Here is a 22,944-nt window from a genome sequence, read left to right as displayed (position 1 = left end):
GGAAAAAAAAAAGACCTTTCTATTTCATATAGACTCACTCCCTAGATCTTAGGTGAAAGCTATTCTAGCCTCTCTTACTAGGGTGGTTAGAATGAGGAATCTTGCTTTATTCCTCTTCTTACCTCCAGTGTGCTAAGTTCTGAGCCTAGAAACCTAGTGAATGTTTGATGAACGAATGGACAAAAGAGTGAAGAGAATGGCAAGTAACACGAAGGAAGATGGAGGAGTGTTAGAACTTGAGCAGAGAGAGTAAGACTAGAGTTCTTATGGTTCCCAAGAGAAGGACAACATTTGCTGAGAACATGAGCCAAGGTTCTTGACACCTGGCCACATGCAGAGTTTCTATAGATCAACACTGCTTGCCTCTTGCTTCTTCTCTTTCTGTGCTTCCCTTCTTTCCAAACCAGGGAAGTTTGTCAAAGTATGTTACTGCACAGACCTTCAGGCAAACAAGCAACCATCCTCTGGGGAATGCCAAACCTAATTCTCAGTTTAAGCAGATACTGATGTTATGGCTCTAAGGTTACTATAATCAGAGGACATACATTGAACTTGAAAGCCCTCACACACCTCCATAACTTTTATACTACAGACTGTGGATCTTTTCAATCTGAAATTTTCACATCAATATAATTATGAGTTCTATGGTCAAAATATTAAGATTACAGAGATGTGAGAGTCCCATTGTGGTGCAGTGGGTTAAGGATCTGGTGTGCTCACTGCAATGGGGTCTCCATTATAGCAGGGGTTCTATCCCTGGCCTGGGAATTCCACATACCATGAAAATCACCAAAAAAAAAAAAAAAAAAAAAAATGACAGAGATGTGTACCAAAGGGCCCTTATCTGCAAGGTCTTCTCTGACCCCCCCTCAGCTCAATTACAATCTCTTCCTCCCTCTGAATTCCAGGAGCATTTCCCTACATTCTCTTTCGGCCTTGCCACCTTCTACTAGGTATTATTGTTATTTAGGATCACATATAATCTCCACAAGAGCACCTCGGGGGCAATATTCCCTACAAACTCTTCATAGGGCTTTACTTGCTTGCTCCTGGCCATCAGAAGGCTCTCATAGTGTTTTGTTTTTTTGTTTATATACAAGTGACCAAATGGATTCTGATTGCAGTTCAGTTAAACTATTCATCAAGGAGACCCCACAACTAGTTAATATTGCAAGCCCTTTGGAATCAGCTGTCATATGTTACCTCTCGCTATCTACTCATTCTGCGCTCTGAAATATGCCAAGCACTTTAACCCTCACTGGAACCTTAGCAGGGAGTATTATTCTCCCTATAACTGAGGAAGCTGAGGCTTAAAGAATGAAGTGATTTTCCCCAGTTCACCCCACTAGGCAATTGGTGAAACTGGGTTTGAACCCAGGCCATAGGATTCCAAATTGCACACTCATAGCCACTGTAGAATCCTGCCTCCATGTCAGTAGAGTTAGGCCTTTCAGGTCCTTATTCCAAGAATCATTTCTTGGAAAAAACTGAATCACAGCTTATGCACAAACCAGCTAGCTGTTGTGGTCTGAAAAAGCAAGATCCTTACACACACACACACACACACACACACACACACACGGTCCTTTCAAACCTCTAAAAGTGCTTTCCCCTTGCCCCCCCACCCCAAGTAGAAGTGCCAGGACCTTTGAGGAGAGAGTGACAGGAAGTTGGGGAAACCCAGGTCGACTACAGATTCCAGTGATGCCAGAAGCATATCGTGCTGTAAATTTATTGTCTAGGAAGTGGAGTGTTTCTTATTTTTCCTTTCCTTTCTAGGCCCGCACCCATGGCACATGGAAGTTCCCAGGCCGTGGGTCTAATCAGAGCTGCAGCAGCTGGCCTACACCACAGCCACAGCAATGCCAGAACAGAGCTACGCCTGTGACCTACACCACAGCTCACGGCAACATGGGATCCTTAATCTACCAAGCTGGGCCAGGGATTGAACCCACATCCTCATGGGTCCTAGTTGGGTTTGTCACCGCTGAGCCACAGTGGGAACTCCTAAGAAGCTGAGTGTTTCTAAACAGGAAAAAGACTTCCAAATCGTCCGCTGCTATTGGAATAGATCTTTCACAACTCAGTTTACCCACATTTATTTTTCATGAGGTATGTACTTTTTTCCCAAGGAAATTTTTTTCAACATTTCCTTCTAAATAGTTTTCTTAAAGAAAAAAATGCAATTAAATATTCAAGGCCATGGAGTTCCTGTCATGGCTCAGCAGAAACGAATCCAACTAGAAACCATAACGTTTCGGTTTGATCCCTGGCTTTGCTTAGTGGCTTAAGGATCCGGCGTTGCTGTGAGCTGTAGTGTAGGTCACAGACGTGGCTTGGCTCTGGCATTGTTGTGGCTGTGGCACAGGCTGGCAGCTACAGCTTCGATTAGGCCCCTAGCCCAGGAACCTCCGTAAGCCGTTGGTATGACCCTAAAAAGACAAAAAACCAAAAAAAAAAAAAAAAAATTCAAGGCCTTAAGCTATGTAAGCTATGTAAAAAGAATTCATGTTTAAGGGTAGTTTACATCTAGGCTCACAGTTAACTTTGAAACACAATAGGTATGAATTATTAACCTATTATGGTCTCTCGAGTCTTCCTGCTTAATTGGTACAGTAAGTCCTAGGATTTGCTGGGGTTTTGTTGTTATCATTGTTGTTGTTTAACCTTGACTCAGATCACCCTTCATTCCTGAAGCAAGACACAAAAAAATAGGTAAAGCCACAATGGAGTATTCATTCATGTGCACCAACTTGTCCCCAGATGTTCCTTGGGAAATTAGCAGCCCTGATCATCTTTGTCTCGAAAATATGCTATGAACTGCCATAACTTTTTTGCCCTTTATTCAAAGTTTTGGGTGCATTGAGGTGCAGTGATGTAGGTGACCTTTTGCAGAGGTTCAAGTTTGTTTTGTTGCCATAGAGTGTGTGGTTTTGCTTCTCCCTCTCTCTGCCTTTGCTCTCACCCCCACGTAGGCCCTGTGGTTTATCACTGTCAAAAACCGCACTTTTAAAGAACATCCTCAGAGCTCCTGCTGTGGCGCAACAGGATCCGTGGTGTTGCCAGAGGGCTGGAGCTCTGGGATGTGGGTTCAATCTCCAGCCTGGCACAGGAGGTTAAGGATATGGATTGCCACAGCTGTGGTGGAGGTTGCAACTGCAGCTTGGGTCTGCTCCCTGGCCTGGGATCGTCATAGGTCATGAGGAAACCAAAAAAGAAAAAAATTAGTAAATAAAAAATAAAAACATCCCTTTTTGATTCAGAACAGAATCTGAATGGTTTCCTCTCTAGGCACTGGAGGAGTGAGGTTTTGTGCTCTGTCAGAGGAGTTCTGGGCAATAGGAGCACAAGGAGCGAGGATCTGGGGTTTGGGGCTCCTTGCGAGAATCCCTGAGAGAACATCACCCAGGTGCCAACACACCTGCCTGGGTGCATCCTTGCTGCACATGGGCAAGAACTGAAAGGAATAACGCAGAGTCTTGTAACATTAGCTAAATTACCGCCTTTAATGTTAACCAGGAATAACACCTTGAGAGGAGGGCTTTTTGTTATTCCCATCCTGCAAATGGTTTGAGTCCTCTGCCAAGATCATATACACAGGGAGCGGCTGTGTTAGCAGTGTTATCTGTTCCATCTCTTTCATTCATTGTTGAACTGACTCACTGAGGGAGGAGGAAATAGATGAAATGAGATAATGAAACCTCTTTTTTTTTTTTTTTTGGTCTTTTTAGGGCAGTACCCACAGCATATGAAAGTTCCCAGGCTAGGGGTCTAATCGGAGCTGCAGCTGATGGCCTAAGGCACAACCACAGCAATGTCAGATCTGAGCCACATCTTCGACCTACACTGCAGCTCATGGCAACGCTGGATCCTTAACCCACTAAGCAGGGCTAGGGATCAAACCTGCATCCTCATGGATACTAGTTGGGTTTGTTTCAACTGAGCCACAATGAGAACTCGCATGAAGTTTTTTTTTTGGTGGGAGGAGGGTGTCTCATAGGTATGTTTATTCATGCAGGCTACAAGTGTACATGACGTCCCACGATCCCACAGCACAGCCAGACTGACGTCCCCTTCAAGTGGAGCTGGTTAATGATGCCCATGAGCAGGCACAGGACTGGGAGCTTTCAAGGTTTTACTTCTTTTATCAGTACTCCTGATTTTATAAACGGTGAAGCCATCAACCCCATTCCTACCCAAATCTCATGGTAAACTCGGGTATAGCAGGGCCTCATGGGGATCCAAACATTCTTTTTCTTTTTTTTTTTTGTCTTTTGTCTTTTTTTGTTGTTGTTGTTGTTGTTGTTGTTGTTGCTATTTCTTGGGCCGCTCCCTCGGCATATGGAGGTTCCCAGGCTAGGGGTTGAATCAGAGCTGTAGCCACCGGCCTATGCCAGAGCCACAGCAATGCAGGATCCGAGCCACGTCTGCAACCTACACCACAGCTCACAGCAACGCCGGATCGTTAACCCACTGAGCAAGGGCAGGGAGCGAAGCCGCAGCCTCATGGTTCCTAGTCAGATTCGTTAAACCACTGCGCCACGACGGGAACTCCCCAAACATTCTTAATAAGGCTTTGAAGCATCTCAGCACAAGACCAGTGGCTCAGGCAGCCCTGACCTAAAGCCAGCGACTTGATATGAAGCTGTCTCAATTACTTATATGCCGTTTTCTTTCTAAAATTTGAAGCAGGCTCCTCCCTTTCTCTTCCACACCCCCTCCTCACAGCCTAGAATATCTAGGATAATTTTTACTGACAGGATTTTACATTTTATTTTTATGCAGACCAGATCTTTCAAATAGTCTGGAAATAATGATAGGCTATATGTGCCTAGGACCTCCCTTGATGAGATGCAAAGTAATTGTCAGACGGCACTTCATCGCCCTTCCTGATGTCTGAGGCCAGATGTGCTGAACAGTGTTGTTCTGTCCATCTTGCAAGGAAGGGTGATAAAAATCTGAGGGCTAAAAGGGCACTTTTCGAAAGGTTAGTGAAATCGTCACTTAAAGGAGGAATCAATCAATTAGCAAGTATTAAAATCCTAGCCAAGTACAAAGCATAGTTTAGGCTGTAGGAGAGAAAGGGGAAAAGTATCCAGAAAGGGAGAAAGAGAGAAAGAAGAGAGAGAGGAGGGGGAGACGGCAGGGGAGACCGCCTGGAAGCTCCCAGGCAATTACATTTCCTTTTCCACTCATCACTCTGTTCCTCACTGAAAGTAATTCTTTAAAAAATTTAATTATTGTTACTTTAGTTGTGTTCGTTTCATTTATTTATTTACTTTCTTTTTAGGGCCATACCTGTAGCATATGGAAAATCCTGGGCGAGGGGTCGAATGGGAGCTGCAGCTGCTGGCCCACATTACAGCCACAGCAACGCAGGATCAAAGCAGCGTTAGGCAACACCGGGTCCTTAACCCACCGAGGCAACACCGGGTCCTTAACCCACCAAGCGAAGTCAGGGCTCGAACCCAAACCCCCATGGACACCATGTCAGGTTACTAACCCGCTGAGCCACAAGGGAACTCCCTGAAAATAATTCTAAAGAAATCCTTCATTATCCTTATAAATTCTGTAGTGATAGCATAGATTTTACAACCTTCTTTGATCTGTTGTCAGCAAACATAGGATATAAACAGAAGAAAGATGCAGTGAGTCTTTAATCTTTAAAGATCACCATAGGTTTTCTGGAAATTTGTATATTGGTTAAACCACCCAGGTTGCTTTGAAAAGCCTGCTTACTAAATTTTTATAAAGTCTTTTAATATGTTTTCTTTGATCATCTCCTTAACATATATGATTGTTTTCTTTTGTGGGCATTTTCAGTATTGACCTAAATTATATCCCAGGGTATCTAACTGAAGAGGTGTAAACAAAAAATGTCTCCTATATGAGGAGACAGAACGCGATCTGAAGTAACAGTTATCTTGTGTTCTCTTTCCCTATGCTCAAATAGCCCTTGGAAGTGTTGTTCTTGTTTGGAAACACTCAACTTCCTGGACTAGAAATTTATAGCACAATAGGCTTCTGGCATCACTGGAAACTGCAGTCAATCCAGATTTCCTGTCCTCTCAGTTTAACCTGACTTCCTGTCACTCTCCCTTCAAAGGTCCTGGCACTTCTCCTTTGGGGGGAGTGGTTGTAGAGTTTTTAAAGGACCTTGTATATACGTATATGAGGAAGTGTCTTGCTTTTTCAGACCACAACAGCTAGCTGGTTTGTGTATAAGCTTTGATTCATTTTTTTCTAAGAAATGATTCTTGGAATAATGACCCGGAAGGCCTAACTCTGCTGACTCAGAGGCAGCATTCTACAGTGGCTATGAGTGTGGAATTTGGAAGCCTATGCCCTGGATTCAAACCCAGTATTCTAATTCACTAGCAGAGAATGGGAGAATGTATTTTCAAACAATGCAACTGACAAGGGATTAGTCTCCAAAATATACAAACAACTCATACAACTCAAAACAAAAAACCAAACAACCCAATTGAAAAAGGAGCAGAAGACCTAAACAGACATTTCTCCAAAGAAGACATACACATGGCCAGTGGACACATGAGAAGACGCTCAACATCGCTAATTCTTAGAGAACTGCAAATCCAAACAACACTGAAGTACCACCTCACACTGGTCAGAATGTACATCATTAAGAAGTCTACAAATAACAAACACTGGAGAGGGTGTGGAGAAAAGGGCACCCTCCTCCAATGTTGCTGAGAATGTAAACTGGTACAACCACTATGGAAAACAGTATGGAGGTTCCTCAGAAAACTAAAAATAGAATTACCATTTGATCCAGCAATCCCACTCTTGGGCATATATTTGGACAAAACTATAATTCAAAAAAAGACATGTACCCATATGTTCATAGTAGCAATATTCACAGTAGGGAAGACAAGGAAACAACCTAAATGCCCATGGACAGATGAATGGATTAAGACGATGTGGTATGGGAGTTCCCGTTGTGGCACAGTGGAAACGAATCCGACTAGGAGCCATGAGGTTGTGGGTTTGATCCCTGGCCTTGCTCAGTGGGTTAAGGATCTGACATTGCCATGAGCTGTGGCGTAGGTCACAGATGTGGCTTGGATCTGGCGTTACTATGGCTGTGGCGCAGGCAGCTGTAGCTTTGATTAGACCCCTAGCCTGGGAACCTCCATATGCTGCAGATGTGGCCCTAAAAAAAGCGAAAAAAAAAAAAAGATGTGATACGTATATACAATGGAATACTGCTTAGTCATAAAAAAGAACAAAACAATGCCATTTGAAGCAACATGGATGCAACCAGAGATTCTCATACTAAGTAAAGTAAGAAAGAGAAAGACAAGTACCATATGATATCACATATATGTGGAATCTACAATACTCACAAATAAACCTATCTAGGAAACAGAAACAGACTCACAGACATAGAGAACAGACGTGTGGTTGCCAAGAGGGAGGGGGAAGGGAGTAGGATGGACTGGGAGTTTGGGGTTAGTAGATGCAAACAATCATATTTAGAATGGACAAACAACAAGGTCCTACTGTATAGCACAGGGACCTATATCCAATCTCCTGGGATAGACCAATACGGAAGGGCATATAAAAAAGGAATGTATATATGTGTATGACTGAGTCACTTTACTATACAGCTGAAATCGGCACAATAGTGTAAATCAAACTATACATTAATATAAATTTTTTAAAAATTTCTGCATGTGATGAATGGAAATCCACTACGGATTTATGAATTCCACATCTCCCTAACCATCCTTATACTGTCTATCACATTACTGAACGTCATATTTTACATTCTGATTTCAGATTTAAATGTATTATGTAAATAATCATGAAACTCAGTGGCATCTAAAGGGCTACCTGAAAAATTTGTGTCTTCTTACATATCAGAATGTATTATAGAGAATGTATCATAAAGTAATAGTTAGATGGATTTAGAATATCCTGTTAAATGGCTGAAAATGCAGGACTTTAAAATCAAAATCTCTCAGTTCTGGCCAATCATCTCTCCTACTCATTTTTGTCATAAATGAAGAAGCATATTTGCTATATGCTTAGTCAGTGTAAAGTGTTTAGCACAGTACTGGACACACACTGGATGCAAAAAAAGGTTAGCTATTAATTTTATCATAATTAAGCTGGCAGCATGATTGGATGAGGGCTCACTGGTTTTTGTTGTTTGGATACCACAATGGGTTGTGAAAGGATAAGTCTGAGACCTGGTCCTAAAGCACCTCGGTCAGCCCTAAAAGCCTATAGAAATGCCTAATTTTGTAACTTTATAAATATCTTCAATAAATTAAATAATGAATCATCAGCATTATTTTTATTCAGCATTCATATATGCAGTTCATTACTGACAGAATAACGTTTTTAGTAGCAACTATAAAAAGCTAGATGATAGCAGAGGCAAATTGCAGCTGCTTGAACAAATAAATTCCATGAGTGCCAACTAATAATCAGTGGTCTGATCAACGGCTTGTCCATGTAGCTTTCAAGATCAATCTTAGTTCTCAGAGATTTCAGTAAAAATACATTAATTTTGTAGCTGACACAATGCATAGACGAACACTAAATATGATGGATGACACTCAAAAATTATTTCTGTTGTAGAAAAAAACCAAAAAAACCCTGAGACATAAAAAGGATAAATACGGGGTCCTGCACTCAGGTTGAATAAATCAATTACAATCAGGACAGCAGTGAATGCAGACAGATTAAGCAGGTTTTAGGTGATCCTGCTAATGGAAAATTCAACATGAACCTATCATGTGACACAGTTACTAAGATGATTTATGTAAGTGAATGTTCATTAATAGAGGTGAAACAATGTCTGGATCACTGGAGGTAATAGTCTGTGTCAGGAAGACCCATAGTTTACATATGGGTTTCAGTGAAGGGTGTCAGATTTTAAGAAAGGCATGGATGGGAGTTGGTTAACAAATCTGACTAGGAACCATGAGGTTGAGGGTTCGATCCCTGGCCTGGTTCAGTGGGTTAAGGATCTGGCGTTGCCATGAGCTGTGGTGTAGGTTGCAGACATGGCTCGGATCCCGCATTGCTGTGGCTCTGGTGTAGGCTGGCGGCTACAGCTCCGATTAGACACCCCTAGCTTGGGAACCTCCATATGCTGTGAGAGCGGCCCTAGAAAAGGTAAAAAGACCAAAAAAAAAAAAAAAAAAAGAAGGCATGGATGAATCTGAGAAAACCCTAAAGAGGATGGATGGTGTACAGTCTAAAAATCAATTCATATGAGGAACATCTGAAAGAACTGGGAATGTTGAATTCTGAGAAGACCATCCCAAGGGGGAACATTCATTTTTTTTTTCAAAAACTTAAATGTCTAATACACAGAATAAAAAGATGTGTTCAGTGCTTTCCCTAAACGAAGGCCCAACACTAATGCAGAGTTGTAACAAGGAGGCCCATTCTACTGGCCCAGTAATTCGACATGATTAATGATGTCATGGTCATGATGTGAAATTGTGAGATTTCATCTCTGGAAATACCAGGCAGAGACTGGGTGACACTGGAGGGGAGGCTCTTGTATGGATAGGAGGCTGGGTGGGACCCTGATCCAGGGCCTGGTCCAAGTCTAAGACTGTAGGCTGGCTGGGTAGGTCTATGTGCTGAACTCAATCCTGAGGGACCAGCTCTAGCTGATTACTGTGCTTGTGTTTGTTCCAACTTTGTTTCTCTTCAGAGGGAGGATCCTGTGAAGACACAGGGAAGGAAGGAGAAGACAGCCAACTAAAAACCAAGGAGAGAGGCCTTAGAGGAACCCAGACCTGCTGACACCTTGATCTAGGACTTCCAGCCTCCAGAACTGTAGAAATTTCTATTGTTTAAACCACCTCGCCTGTAGAAATTTGTTATGGCAGCCCTGGCAAACCAATACAAATTTCCTACCTCATCACACTGAAGCTATTTGGGTGAAGTTTATCTCCCTAAGCCAGGAAATACTCTTCTCTACAAAGGGTCCTCACAGAGTTAATAAGAAGTCACGTTCCTCATGATCCAAGACTCCCTGTGTTGATCCAGCAATTTCACTTCTGGGTATCTACCTGAAGGAAAAAAACCCACTAACTCAAAAAGAGGCATGCACCCCTATATTCACTGCAGCATTATTTACAACAGCCGAGCTATGGAAAGAACCTAACTGTCCAGTGATGGGTGATGGATAAAGAAAATGTGATGGGCACAATATTCAATAGAATAACATTTCGCTGCAAAAAAATCTTGCTATTTGCAACAACACAGATGGAACTTGAGGACATTACACTCAGTGAAATAAGCCAGAGACAGACAAATAATGTATGATCTCCAGCATATGTAGAATCTAAAAACCCAAAACTTCCCAAAAAACTGAGCTTATAAATACAGAGACAGACTGGTGGTTACCAGAGACATGGGCTATAAGGGCTGGGAAAGATGGGTGAAAGGAATCAAAGGTACTCATTTCCAGTAATAAAATAAATAAGTCATGGGATGCACAGCATGGTGACTCTAGTTATTAGACTAAATTGTATATTTGAAAGTCACTAAGAGAGTAAATCTTCACAGTTCTTTTCACAAGAAAAAAAATGTATAACTATGTGTGGTGACAGATGTTAACTAGACTTATGTGGTGATCATTTCAAAATAAAGACATATATCAAATGATTATGTTGTATATTTGAAACTAATATAAAGTTTTGTGTCAATTATATCTTTTAAAAAAGGCTCCTGCGTGTAGACAGCCACTGGACAAGTGGTTCGTTCCCATCCACAGCAACTCCAGGCCAGCCCAGACCTGCCTGATGAAAATCAGCGAGGAGCTGCACAGAGTGCACAGAGTGCTTGCTCCCACACCCCTCACTTAATTAACTCCATTATCTCAAGCAGGCCTAATGCTAGGTAAGAGGATTGCTTTCTGGATCACGTGAAGAATGAGTTCATGCTTTTATTCTTTTCCTCTTCATGCTCCTTTGCATTTTTCAAGTTTTCTTCTTGGACTTTGAACTAAAAAAAGCAGATGTAACTTTTTTTTTTAAGTATTCTGGGTCATCGAAACAAATCATGAGCCTTTCCTTAAAGCATGTCTGTGTTCTGGAGAAGTCAGCAAAAAAAGCAGCAAGAACAAGGGTGGGCCTCAAAACAAATGGTTAGTAGAAAAGTAAAGTCATATAATAGAACATTTTTGGAGTTCCCACTGTGGCACAGTGGGGTAAGACTCTGACTGCAGCAGCTCTGGTCGCTGTGGAGGTGTGGATTCAATCCCCATCCCAACATATTGGGTTAAAGGATCTGGCATTGCCTCATATCTGACATAGGTCGCAGCTGAGGCTTGGATCCAATCCCTGGCCTGGGAACTTCCATATACCATGAGTGCAGCCATACAACTAAAAAATTAAAAAAAAAACCCATTATTTCAACAATCACTTTAATGCTTTCTCCATTTTACACCTCTGCCAACTTCTAGACATTTGGGGAATATAAGTGGAAGGATATTACCAAAGACCTCTTCACTGAAACATTAGTCTTCGTTACAATGATGATAGGAATTACCTTCATGTCCACTGACGGGTCACCCTGCAGCAGTGTCCACTCGTACTGGACGATGGCATGGTCATCTGTGCTCTCACGGCCATCTAGAATCACCCCGTCTGTGGGCAGATGCAAAACCACATCCTGCCCAGCCTTGCTAAGTGGAGGCTCATCCTTTTCTGGGGAAAAAAAAAAAAATCATGAGAGATGATTCCCTATTTTTTCTAATTTATTAAGAGAAGTATCTTGTTTGCTAGAATAGACATGGTCCAGCAAAAAACTGCCAAGAGGATGTATAGCAACTGAAAATTATTTTCTTATTTTCTGTTGCAATGTAATAAATTAAATTTGGAAAGTTAAGGCAAGTCCTTGGATCCACGCAAAGTAAAACTCACATGGAAATTCTCTGGAATCCCATTTCTCATCAAGGAAAATAGAAGAGGTTCACAGCTTCTAACTAGTTTTATGAGAAAAACCAGCACAAAGTTTCTGAGATATCCTAAACTAGCAAACAAGTGTCTTTAGCTTTTATCCTTAATGATACTAAATAATTTAAGGCTCACTACATTCACTAAATATTAATTCTTGACTGACAGCAGCTTTAGTGATGGTGGATAGAAGCTATCAGATACAGAAAACATTTCTAAGAGCAGAATTGTCAAAATTTTAATTGAATTAAGCATCTTATTGGTAAGCTTACCCAAATGCACATATATTTTAAAGGAACTTAGTAAGTTAGCTGGAAGAAAAACTCTATAGGTTTTTGTAATACTTCCTTTTTGACATTCGATATTTCCTCCCTCCTCCAGTGCCAAAGCTTGGTCTGAATTCTGGCCCACATTTGTTCTTCCGTAGCTTATTCTGTGCAAAGGCAGAGGTCTCTTCCTGCACAGCTGAGGTGGGCTCCCAGACAAACTTCTAAGGGCCAGTCCAGAGGCCTGGTGCCTGAGGTCTGGGGCTAGTAATAATCCTATTAGCTTCTCATTAGCCTAAGAGGTAATCACTGAAGCTGGAATGACTTCTGGAATACTAATCTGATTGGGTCACTTCCTTGATTCAGGAGGTGTTCAGAGCCCTTCCAGACCTACCTGTGCAGCCCTAGCTTCTCACCTAGCATTCCTCCCAAGGCCCAGCAACAAAGGATTGATGTGGGTGACTTGCAGCTCTTAAAGCTGTGGCTTTTCTGAATGAGAACACTAGTGCCAGCCTCGAAGAGAGTTGACTTTTTTAATGAGCAAATTTACAAGGAAAAAGCATTACTGCTATCGCTGAAGGGTGCATATGTCTATTGAGAAGATGAGTCCCATTTTTATATTTTCAAAACAGTGAGGACTAGTCACGCTGAATTAAATAAGCCACATAAGCAACCCCTGCCTTAGAAGAAATTTGACCTGCCTTTTTCCACCTGAGCAAAGATCCAGTGCCTGATGTCTTTATTCCACTCTCGTAGGTAAGGAGGGAGGTGACAACTGCATTACAAACAGGACCTTTTATGGTTTTATGGGGAGGTTTCCTTTGCTTCTGGAGGTTTCCTCACTTTCCACACAATGGTTTATCACTTTATAATTCTGGGCTCTTATAATTCAGCAGTAATACATTATAGTTATCAGCTATTTGCATTAAAATTTATTATTCTATTCTATTCTATTCTATTCTATTCTATTCTATTCTATTCTATTCTATTCTATTCTATTCTATTCTATTCTATTCTATTCTATTCTATTCCATTCCATTCCATTCCATTCCATTCCATTCCATTCCATTCCATTCCATTCCATTCCATCCCATCCCATCCCATCCCATCCCATCCCATCCCATCCCATCCCATCCAATTCTATTTTATTGCCACACCCACAGCATACAGAAGTTCCTGGGCCAGAGATCAGATCCAAGCCGAAAGTGTGACTTATGCCACAGCTGTGGCAACACTGGATTCCTAACCACTGCCCTGGGCTAGGGATTGAATCTGAGCCACCACAGAGACAACATCAGATCTTTAACCTGCTGCACCATGGTGGGAACTCTAAATTTTATTTTCAAATACCATTTTTAGGTAGATAAACTAATATATACCCATGTGATATAAACAGCAATGATACTAATAATTTTTTTAGGCTCTCAAAAGATTCAACCAAAAAGATTTAAGATGAAAAAATCAGGTAAGATCTGAAATAGCCCATATATTATAAAACTAATCAATCCTGGCCCTCCTGGAAGAAAAAAAATTCATTGCTTTAGTCATCTCCTTTTCTTAGGTAAGCTTGAGGACATGATTTATGAACACAGTGAAATCCTCATGTCCTCTAAATTGCTCATTGTATTTGAAATAATAGAGCTGTACCTCCTCCTCAGTTGAAGTCCAGGCAAATTACACTGCATTTTGAATTTTAAAGTAAGCCAGAACTTATCTACCTAGAAGCAGGCTTCAAAAATAAATGACAATAAGAAAAGAGTGTGCTATCTTTTTTTTTTTTTTTAAGTTTGACTTGCTGATAAAGAGTAAGATAAATTTAACTCTGAGTTTTCATTATAAAAATGTAATAAACCAGTTTTAGGTGTTGTGGAAACACTGATTTCTTTTGAAAACTAAGCACACAGGGTAAGATCCACAGAGGTGAAATAAGACTCATACCAATTTTGATGGAGCCCATCTAGGTGGCCTTTTATACAGAGAAGGACATTTTTACTCTGATTTACCATACATGCTCTGAACAGAGCCAAAATGACAAGGAAGAGGTCTGGAATCTGGGCCTTATATGTGGGCACAAATGGTACAGTCAGGCTGAGGATAAGGAAGTGGGGCCAGACTAAGGGAAGAGGCGTGGCTATTACAGGTCAAGTTCATCTTGATTTTTCTGCTTGTTTGCTTTTGTGGCTTTTTTCTTTTTCTTTCTTTTTTTTAAACCATGTGTATTTTTCTTTTCTTTCTTGTTTTTCTTTTTTGGTTGCCCCAGGGACATATGGAGTTCCCAGGCCAGGGATCAGATCTGACCTGCAATTCCTTTTTAGGGCCGCACCCATGGCATATGGAAGTTCCCAGGCAAGGGGTCAAATTGGAGCTGTAGCCACCAGCCTACGCCACAGCCACAGAAAGGGGGATTTGAGCCACACCTGCCATCAACACCACAGCTCACAGCAACGCCGGGGGGCCTTAACTCACTGAGCGAGGTCAAGGATCGAACTTGCATCCTCATGGATGTTAGTCGGGTTCATTAACCACTAAGCCACAATGGGAACTCCCGACCTGCAATTTCGACCTACACCACAGCCATGGCAACACAGAATCCTGAACCCACTGTGCCAGGAGGGGATAAGACCTTTGCCCCCACGGTCCCAAGACCCTGCTGATCACGTTGTGGCCACAGCAGGAACTCCGTGTGTTTTTCTTAATTGCAACACTTCAGGAAAAAATTATTTACAGCCCCAATAGGATTATCCTTATTTTGGGTGTATACTATTCTAGTCTTTCTCATTCTGAGCTGCTGATACTAGTAGTAGCTACCATTTACTGTGTGATTTCTTTGTACCAGGCACCATGCTAAGTGTTTTTGAGCCATATTTTCACTCAACTGTCACATGTCCCTGAGGTGGTTATCTGCATCATACTCACGAGAAAGCTAGGGTCAGAAAAGCTAACTTAATTGCCCAAGAGCACCTAAGTGATAAATCCACCAGTTCAGGTCTCTCTCCCCTGCCCACTACACTTGGGGGCACTGGATGTGTATCCAAGTTACAGTAAATACAAAGTTACATCCTGAATATAGTCTACTAATTTATTCATATATTCTATTTATTGATATTTATTCATATATCCTAGCATTGCATGTGTCACTGTACAAACTTCACAGTTGTCATTTTAATTCCCTAACCTCTTATTGAACATTTCACTTTGTTACCAATTTTTTCACCATTATAAATATTGCCATTATAATTTTTTTTTTTTTTTTTTTTTGCTTTTTAGGGCCACACCTGAGGCATATGGATGTTCCCAGGCTAGGGCTCAAATTGGAGCTACAGCTGCCAGCCTATACCACAGCTACAACAACTCGGGATCCAAGCCGTGTCTGTGATCTACACCATAGCTCACGGCAATGCTGGATCCCCGACACACTAAGCAAGGCCAGGGACAGAAGCTGCATCCTCAGGGATACTAGTCAGATTTGTTTCCACTGTGCCACAACAGGAACTCCCATAATAAACTTTTTTTGCTTGTGGTTTTTTTTCTTTTTCTTTTTGGCTGTGCCTATAGCATGTGGAAGTTCCAGGGCCAGGAACTGAACCCATGCCACCCTAGCCACAGCAGTGACAGTGCTGGATCTTTAACCCACTGCACCACCAAGGAACTCCGCTCATACTTTTTCTTTAGTATGGATCATTTTCCTAAAAAAAGACTTCAGGAGAATGACTATTTTAATGATCTCTGCTCTCTTTCCTGATTGATTTCCCAAAGAGTGGTATTAATTTACACTTACAGTGACCCTGTAAGATTAAGTTTTCCACATACATGCCAAGGTAAGAATAAATATATTGTTGCCAATTTAATAAGCACAAGCTGGCATTATTTACATTTCTTTGGTTAATTCTAAGGTTGAACATTTTCCCATGTTTATCAACCTAAGTGTGCTTCTGGGAACTGTGTTCATAACCTTTGCCCACTTCTTTTTGTTTTTCCTTACTGATTCACATAAGCTTTCTATTAGTATAATAAATATTTTGATCTCATCTTTCCCCAGACTCTTATTTGCAATTCCTTTTGTTTCCTGACATAATGATTTTTTTTTTTTTTTTTTTTGCTTTTTAGGGTTGCACCTGCAGCATGTGGAGGTTCCCAGCCTAGGGGTTGAATTGGAGCTACAGCTGCTGGCCTACACCACAGCCACAGCAATTCGGGATCTGAGCTGTGTCTGCAACGTACACCACAGCTCACAGCAATGCCGGATCCTTAACCCACTGAGTGAGGCCAGTGTCTGAAACTGCATCCTCATGGATCCTTGTTGGGTTTGTTAACCGCTGAGCCACAAAGGGAACTCCCTGAAATGTTTTTCTTTAAAAATGCATACAATTCATCCTTTTTCTTTGTGATCTCTTTAGTTGACTAGAAAATTATCTTCCCCCAGGATAAGTTCTGGTAAGTTTATTTTCCTAAATCTTCCTATATATGGAGTAACCTATAGCTTAATTAAAAAAAAAAATCAGCATTCCCATTGTGGCACAGTGGAAACAAATCCAACTAGAAACCATGAGGTTGCCGGTTTGATCCCTGGCCTCACTCACTGGGTTAAGGATCTGGTGTTGCTGTGAGCTGTGGTCACAGACCTGGCTCAGATCCTGCATTGCTGTGGCTGTGGCATAGGCTGGCAGCTACTCCAATTTGACCCCTAGCCTGGGAACCCCCATATATCGCAGGTGCGAACCTAAAAAGACAAAAGACAAAAAAAAAAAAAATCAGTTCTTTAACCCAACTGGAATTTGTGTGTGATCAGAGCTGTAGGTCGAAATGCATTTTTCCCAACATTCCTACCAGTTATCTCAATATTACTTATTAAACATAAGTGTTTGCTGGGAGTTCCTGTCGTGGCTCAGAGGTTAACGAATCCGACTAGGAACTATGAGGTTGCGGGTTCAATCCCTGACTTTGCTCAGTGGGTTAAGGATCCGGGGTTGCTGTGAGCTGTGGTGTAGATCAAAGATGCAGCTCGGATCCTGTGTTGCTGTGGCTGTGGTGTAGGCTGGCAGCTGTAGCTCCGATTAGACCCCTGGCCTGGGAACCTCCATATGCCGAGGGAGCGGCCCTAGAAAAGGCAAAAAGGCAAAACAAAAATAAATCAATAAATGTTTGCCACTCTTTTGTGCTGTTTATTGACAACACAAAAGGGAGAGGTTGAAAATGTGAGAAGGGCAGGCACTTGTGGAGGGATTAGCCTTGAACTTTCCTAGGTCAACTCTTTCCTCTGTGCCTGGGGTAGAGAGGGAGAGGCTGGGTTGGCAGCGTGTGGATTTGAGAGGGGAGGGCAGAGCACTGCCAAGTGGCTTTGATTTCCCCAGACACAGAGGCGGCCTGACCTCTCAAACTGCACAGGGCCTTCCAGGAGTTCCTGGTTTCCAAGCTGAATCTCCAGTGGAAACAGCATGGATGTTCTGGTCCTCTGAGCCCTCGGAGACTGTATTCTCAGGTTCCTCTGGGGTCCTAACCACTCCAGCTGCTCTTCACCTTTATCAGAGAGGCCAGGCCCCCAACCCTCCAGAGAGCGACACAACCCAACCAGCATCCTAGAAGGACATCAAATACACGTGTGCCGCCTTCCTAACTCACAAGGCATGTCAACCCTTGATCCTCACAACAGCCCAGCTGGAACGCAAGGCCAGCACTCAAGTCCTAAGAGGATTAGCAGGGACCCTCACGTGGAAGAGCAGGCTCTCAAATCCAGGTCTCAGGACCTCAAGCCTCTTCCAGGACTGTGGGCAGATCCTGTCAACACACCTCTCTCCAGCATCCTCCACCCCTGTCCACACTCTCCCACCATCCCTACAGCCACCCAGTTAGTCCCACCTGGAAACCCAACCACACCTCTGCTTCCAGGTGGCCGGGTGCTGCAGCAGAAAGCATTCGAGCTGCTGCAGAACACAGCTCCCAACTCACAACGGTGCTACGAGACCCTCTGGAGAATTACCTTCTCTCACCGAGTACACTGGGACCTATAAGAGAATTTTGATGTTGTGAGGACGGAGTTCACGGTCTAAGGAGCTTATAACAGTGTCCTCGCACAAAACTCAATAAACTTTGACAACAAACACGGCTGAAGGACTTATATAAATTTTTCATGTTTCATCTCACCTGGCCCATCACCATTTCCTCATGATATTCTTATTTACCTCAAATGAACCCCTAACAAATTCTCTGCAAGAGCTTTTCTAAGCCATTTTTATGCTACTTTAGTCTTAAACTCCACATGCTCTCAAGATTCAGACAAAGGAAAAAAAAAAAACCCTCAAAAACCAGAAAACACTCTAGAAGGCAAAATTTAGCTTCAGAAGCACAAAGAACTTCAGGGGGTTAAAGATCTAGGCAGGGAAAACACAGAGGATTTGGCTGGAACTTCTTCCCTCCCTGCAGACAGAATGAGCTCCAGGCCTGAGCTGCCCCTTTTCATTTGTCCATACACTGGGGAGCTGAAGAAATGTGAGCAGAGCGTGTTTTCCTAGAATAAGGACCAAGCCCAGTGGTCACCTATGTGTATTCTTGAACATCTACAGAACTGAATTTCTTTTCTTTTCTTTTCTTTTTTTTTTTTTTTGGTCTTTTTGTCTTTTTAGGGCCAAACCCACGGCATATGGAGGATATGGAGGTTTCCAGGCTAGGGGTCTAATGGGAGCTACAGCTGGTGGCCTACGCCACAGCCACAGCAACGCCAGATCCAAGCCACATCTGTGAACTACACCACAGCTCACGGCAACATCACATCCTTAACCCACTGAGCAAGGCCAGGGATGGAATCCACAACCTCTTGGCTCCTAGTCCAGTTCATTTTCACTGCACCACAACAAGAACTCCCAGAACTGAATTTCTAAACAATCCCCAGGGAAGGGAAAAGCAAAATGAAATCATAAGAAAAAACAACTCAGAAACTTCTACTAGTAAACAGAATTCCCCCCCACACTCCCTCCCCCGCCCCCCGCATATTCTTTCCTTGTTTATTTTCCTTTTGGTTTCCCCTGACTTGTAGGAAAGTTCCCTTTGGAAATGTCGGTTTTTGGCGGATGTACAGTGAGAAATGGGGAGGGGATTTTGTTCCTTTGCTATCAGGAGTTTTGAATCCCTGCTTGGGCAAAGGAAGCATGTGTGTGTAACAGCTATGGGCGGGCTGAAGGAGGCTAGTGGGGGTCCAAGTGAAAGTGCTTCCTGCCTCTACCTCAGGGATAAAACTTAGGGGTCCTTCTCTGTCTTAGGGGTCCTTCTCAGTGTCTGCCTCAAGGCTGAGCGGTCTTGGGGTGACCTTAGATGTTTATTCCCGTGGAGGTGGGTAGGGAGGCAGGCCATTGTGGGGAGAGATTTCCAGACCTCTCTCTTTGGACCTGAAGGTCACAGAGACTCCAGATTTCCAGAGTGGCTGAGGTTTCACCCTTCTAACCTGCTATGGTTTCAGTCTTGTGTTATCATAAAGCAAACAGCAACAGAGTGCAATCAGACACACTAAGCTGACCACAAGCAGGCTCAATCAAGGTTTTATTCCCTCAGTGACATTTATCTCCTACTGCTACGATTTTTTTTTCTTTTTTTTTTTGGCTCTTGGGTCTCTTCATTCTCATTCTGACCTTCCCCAGAAAGTAAAACCATTGAAGGAAAAGCATCATTTTTTAGCTTCTTTTCAAAAGAGAGATGCCTTTATTTTCAACCAATCAAGTCTCTTCTTTTCCCTCTGTACAAAGGAGAACCCTCGTTCAAGGGAATCAGTTGGACTTCAAAATAACCTGACACACTTCCCTTCCCATTTCTGCCTGATGAAAGCAACTCTAGGTGGATTCAGGAATTCCGAGAGCCAAGCTAAGAAATAAGGGTGTACTATGCATAATCTGGCATCTAATTAGATTTTGTTCTTGCACTTGCTTGAAACAAACCATGACTTATAAGAACCCGAGACTAAAATACCCCCCCGCCCCCGCCTTCAATTCCTTTAAATCCAGTTTCTGTGAATCCTCTCAGATTAGCTTTCCTCCTTAAGCTTAGAAGAATTCCTCAAGCAGCCCACCGTGCCTACTTCTGCTCAATCTACTGGGATTTCTCAGAAACCACCCGAGGACTGAGAAATCAAAGCCACTCTTCTGGATGCCCGCAATTAAGTGTGTTTATTTGGATGGAGGGTGTTGCATTTCTGACTCGGTTGAGGAGGGTCCGGCGGTCCTGCCTGGGCGGGTCTCCCAAGTGCAGCCACCAACAGGTGCAAGGACGCGACAGCAGGACCCAAGTGACCCCAGCCTCCGGTGGCGTGCTTACCCAGCCGAGCGGAAGCCCGGGCGGTGGCCGGGGCGCCAGCTTCCAGGCCTTCCTGCTCATCCTCTGAGCCGCGGCTGAGGCTGTAACTGCTGTAGCCGCGGTGCAGCGCGAACTTGCAGACGTTTCGGCCGCGCGCCGTGCAGTTGAAGAGGTAGCAGCCGAGCGCGGCGGCCGGGGACGCGGGCCGCCGGGACAGCTCCACCACCGCCACGGAACAGCGCGGCTCGAGGCAGCAGGCGGCCAGGCACTGACGCCAGTCCCGCACGGCCGCCGGCGCCCTCAGAAAGCTGGCGCCGGCAGCGATGGAGTCCTTGGTGCGGATGATGGCGTCGGGCATGGCACTGTAGCCGCCGCCGCCCGGGCCCGGGCAGCCTTCCTGGGGGCCGCCGCCCGCGCGCAGCTCCAGCTCCAGCTCCTCCTGCGGTCGTTCTTGCTGCAGCTGCCGGCGGAACTCCTCCAGCAGCTGCTCCACTCCCGAGAGCTGCGCATGCAGCTCGGAGAGCGGCGCGGAGGGCGATGCTGCCGCGCGGCCGCTGGGCAGCCACAAGCACAGCAGCAGCAGTCCGTGCAGTGCCGGGTGCCGCGGAGGCCGCTTGCGCCCCGAACCCGTGCTCTCCCGGGTGGCAGAGGCCATGGCGGCCGGTGGCGGAGGAAGCGAGCCGAGGAGGGGCCGAAGAGCGCGAGGGAGCCGGGCGAGCTCGGGGCTGCGGCCTTCCTGCGAGGTCGCGGCGGGCGCTAGGCCCCGGCGCCTCAGAGTGCAGCCTCCCCGGGGCCCCGCTGAGCCCTCGAGGTTGCGGGAGCGCGGTCGCCCGCGGGCACGGCAGCAGCGAGAGGCATAGCCGGCTCGGCCCTGTACCGCTCTGCGTCCTTTCCGGGGGTTTCTGGGGCGCCGGCGCCTCTCCGCCTCAGGTCAGGGCGCCCTCGGTGAAGATCAGCACTGGGGAGGTGAACAGTGGCCGTGGGGGCGGGGCGTGCCAAGCCCCGCCCAGGCCCGCCCCTCCCACCCCCTTCCTTTGCTCGCGTGGACCCCGCCCACACCCGGAGGTTTCCCTGGGTTTAAGCGAAAGTAACTCAGCAGCAGAGCGCCCCCGGAAAGGGACTCTGTGCCTGTGGCCCTCTGAATCTGGGCGGGGTTCATGTCTAAGCACCCTGGGCTTTATTAACTAGTCAGAGATGCTCAGTTGCCGGCTCAGAGGGGTACGGGCACTTGGGGTGAAAGGAAGGGGGGGTGTCCACACATCCTTGTGACCTCAGAGCCCGCTCCAGCGACTGGGGAACCATCAGGCACTCTCTTCAGTCCTTCACTCTGATTGTTTCCTCCACCTTATGTCCCCAGGCCTAATTGTGGAACAGATGGCGGGCGGTGCTGTGGAAAAATACACAAATAGCCGTCACATTTCCTGTGGAAATCTGAACACAGTCAATTAGAGGACATGATGACGTCACTCACTGCTTGTGCAGAGGCCTTCAGCTGAGGTCTTGTAAGATCTAGAGAAATGGTATTTTCTGTGACTTAATAAAACGTATGAAAAGACGTCTGAAAACCTCCCACCCAGGGAAGGCTTACACCTGGGAGTTCTAGCTGCCTGTGATCTTTATTTCTGAGTCCATTTCTTTTTTCTTTTTCTCTTTAGGGCCGCACCTGTTAGCATATGGAAGTTCCAGGGCTAGGGGTTGAATTGGAGCTGCAGCTTCCAGCCTATGCCCCAGCCCCAGCCCCAGCCACACCACCACCAGATCCCAGCCGATTTGTGACCTACTTGGCAGCATTCAGCATCCATGGATCCTTAACACACTGAGGGAGACCCCTGATCCACCTGGCAATCCTCGTGCATACTAGTTGGGTTCTTAACCCTCTGAGTCCCTTTCTATTGACTCATTTTTCTCTTGATAATGAATCACATTTTCTTTTTAGCACACCCAGAAATTTTTTATTAGAAACTTGAACGTTGTGAATGGAACATCATTAAATGTATTTTTTAGGAAGATAAAAAAAAATAGCTGGATAGGAAAACAGCAGTCTCTGCCATAATTTTTATTTTCACAGCTGACATTTAGGAGCCCGTTGCTTTCAGTCCAGAACAGAGTAGGAGGCGAAATTAGATAAAGTGAAAGTAAAAATAGAAAAAAAGAAAAGAGAAAAAAATGAACCTAGTAGTTCTTGCGAAGGAGAAATTAAAAATTTTTTTGTGTATGTGCGGGGGTGTATTTGAGTGCTTTTGAGGCTGAAAAAAAAAAAGGGATCTCTTAGCCCTGAAGGTTATGTCTGGGGAGCAGCACTTGGGCTTCAGTCTCTTGCATCTCTGAGGTGTTTACCCCACTTGACTTCAGTGACTTTCAGATGTCCTGGAAGTCATGTAAATTCCTTTTCTTTTCTTTTCCTTTTTTTTTTTTTTTTTTTTTTTTTTTGGTCTTTTTGCCATTTCTTG

The 22,944-nt window shown here is 44.2% G+C and overlaps 1 protein-coding gene across 1 annotated transcript in view; it reads right to left on the bottom strand.

Moving 5' to 3' along the window:
• The window catches only part of LRP11 (LDL receptor related protein 11), a 58,344-nt gene extending 36,872 nt beyond the window's left edge, over positions 1 to 21,472 (bottom strand). Inside the window, exons 1-2 of the mRNA XM_047769958.1 lie at positions 20,516 to 21,472; positions 11,545 to 11,702 (exon numbers count right to left, since the gene is read on the bottom strand). Coding sequence (XP_047625914.1) covers positions 11,545 to 11,702; positions 20,516 to 21,149 — 792 coding nt within the window. The 5' untranslated portion in view covers positions 21,150 to 21,472. The remainder of the gene's footprint in view (positions 1 to 11,544; positions 11,703 to 20,515) is intronic.
• Positions 21,473 to 22,944: the final 1,472 nt, after the last annotated feature.

The sequence above is a fragment of the Phacochoerus africanus genome, chromosome 2, assembly GCF_016906955.1.
Source record: "Phacochoerus africanus isolate WHEZ1 chromosome 2, ROS_Pafr_v1, whole genome shotgun sequence".
NCBI classification, from domain to species: Eukaryota; Metazoa; Chordata; class Mammalia; order Artiodactyla; family Suidae; genus Phacochoerus; species Phacochoerus africanus.
This window is presented reverse-complemented; position numbering and strand designations above follow the sequence as displayed.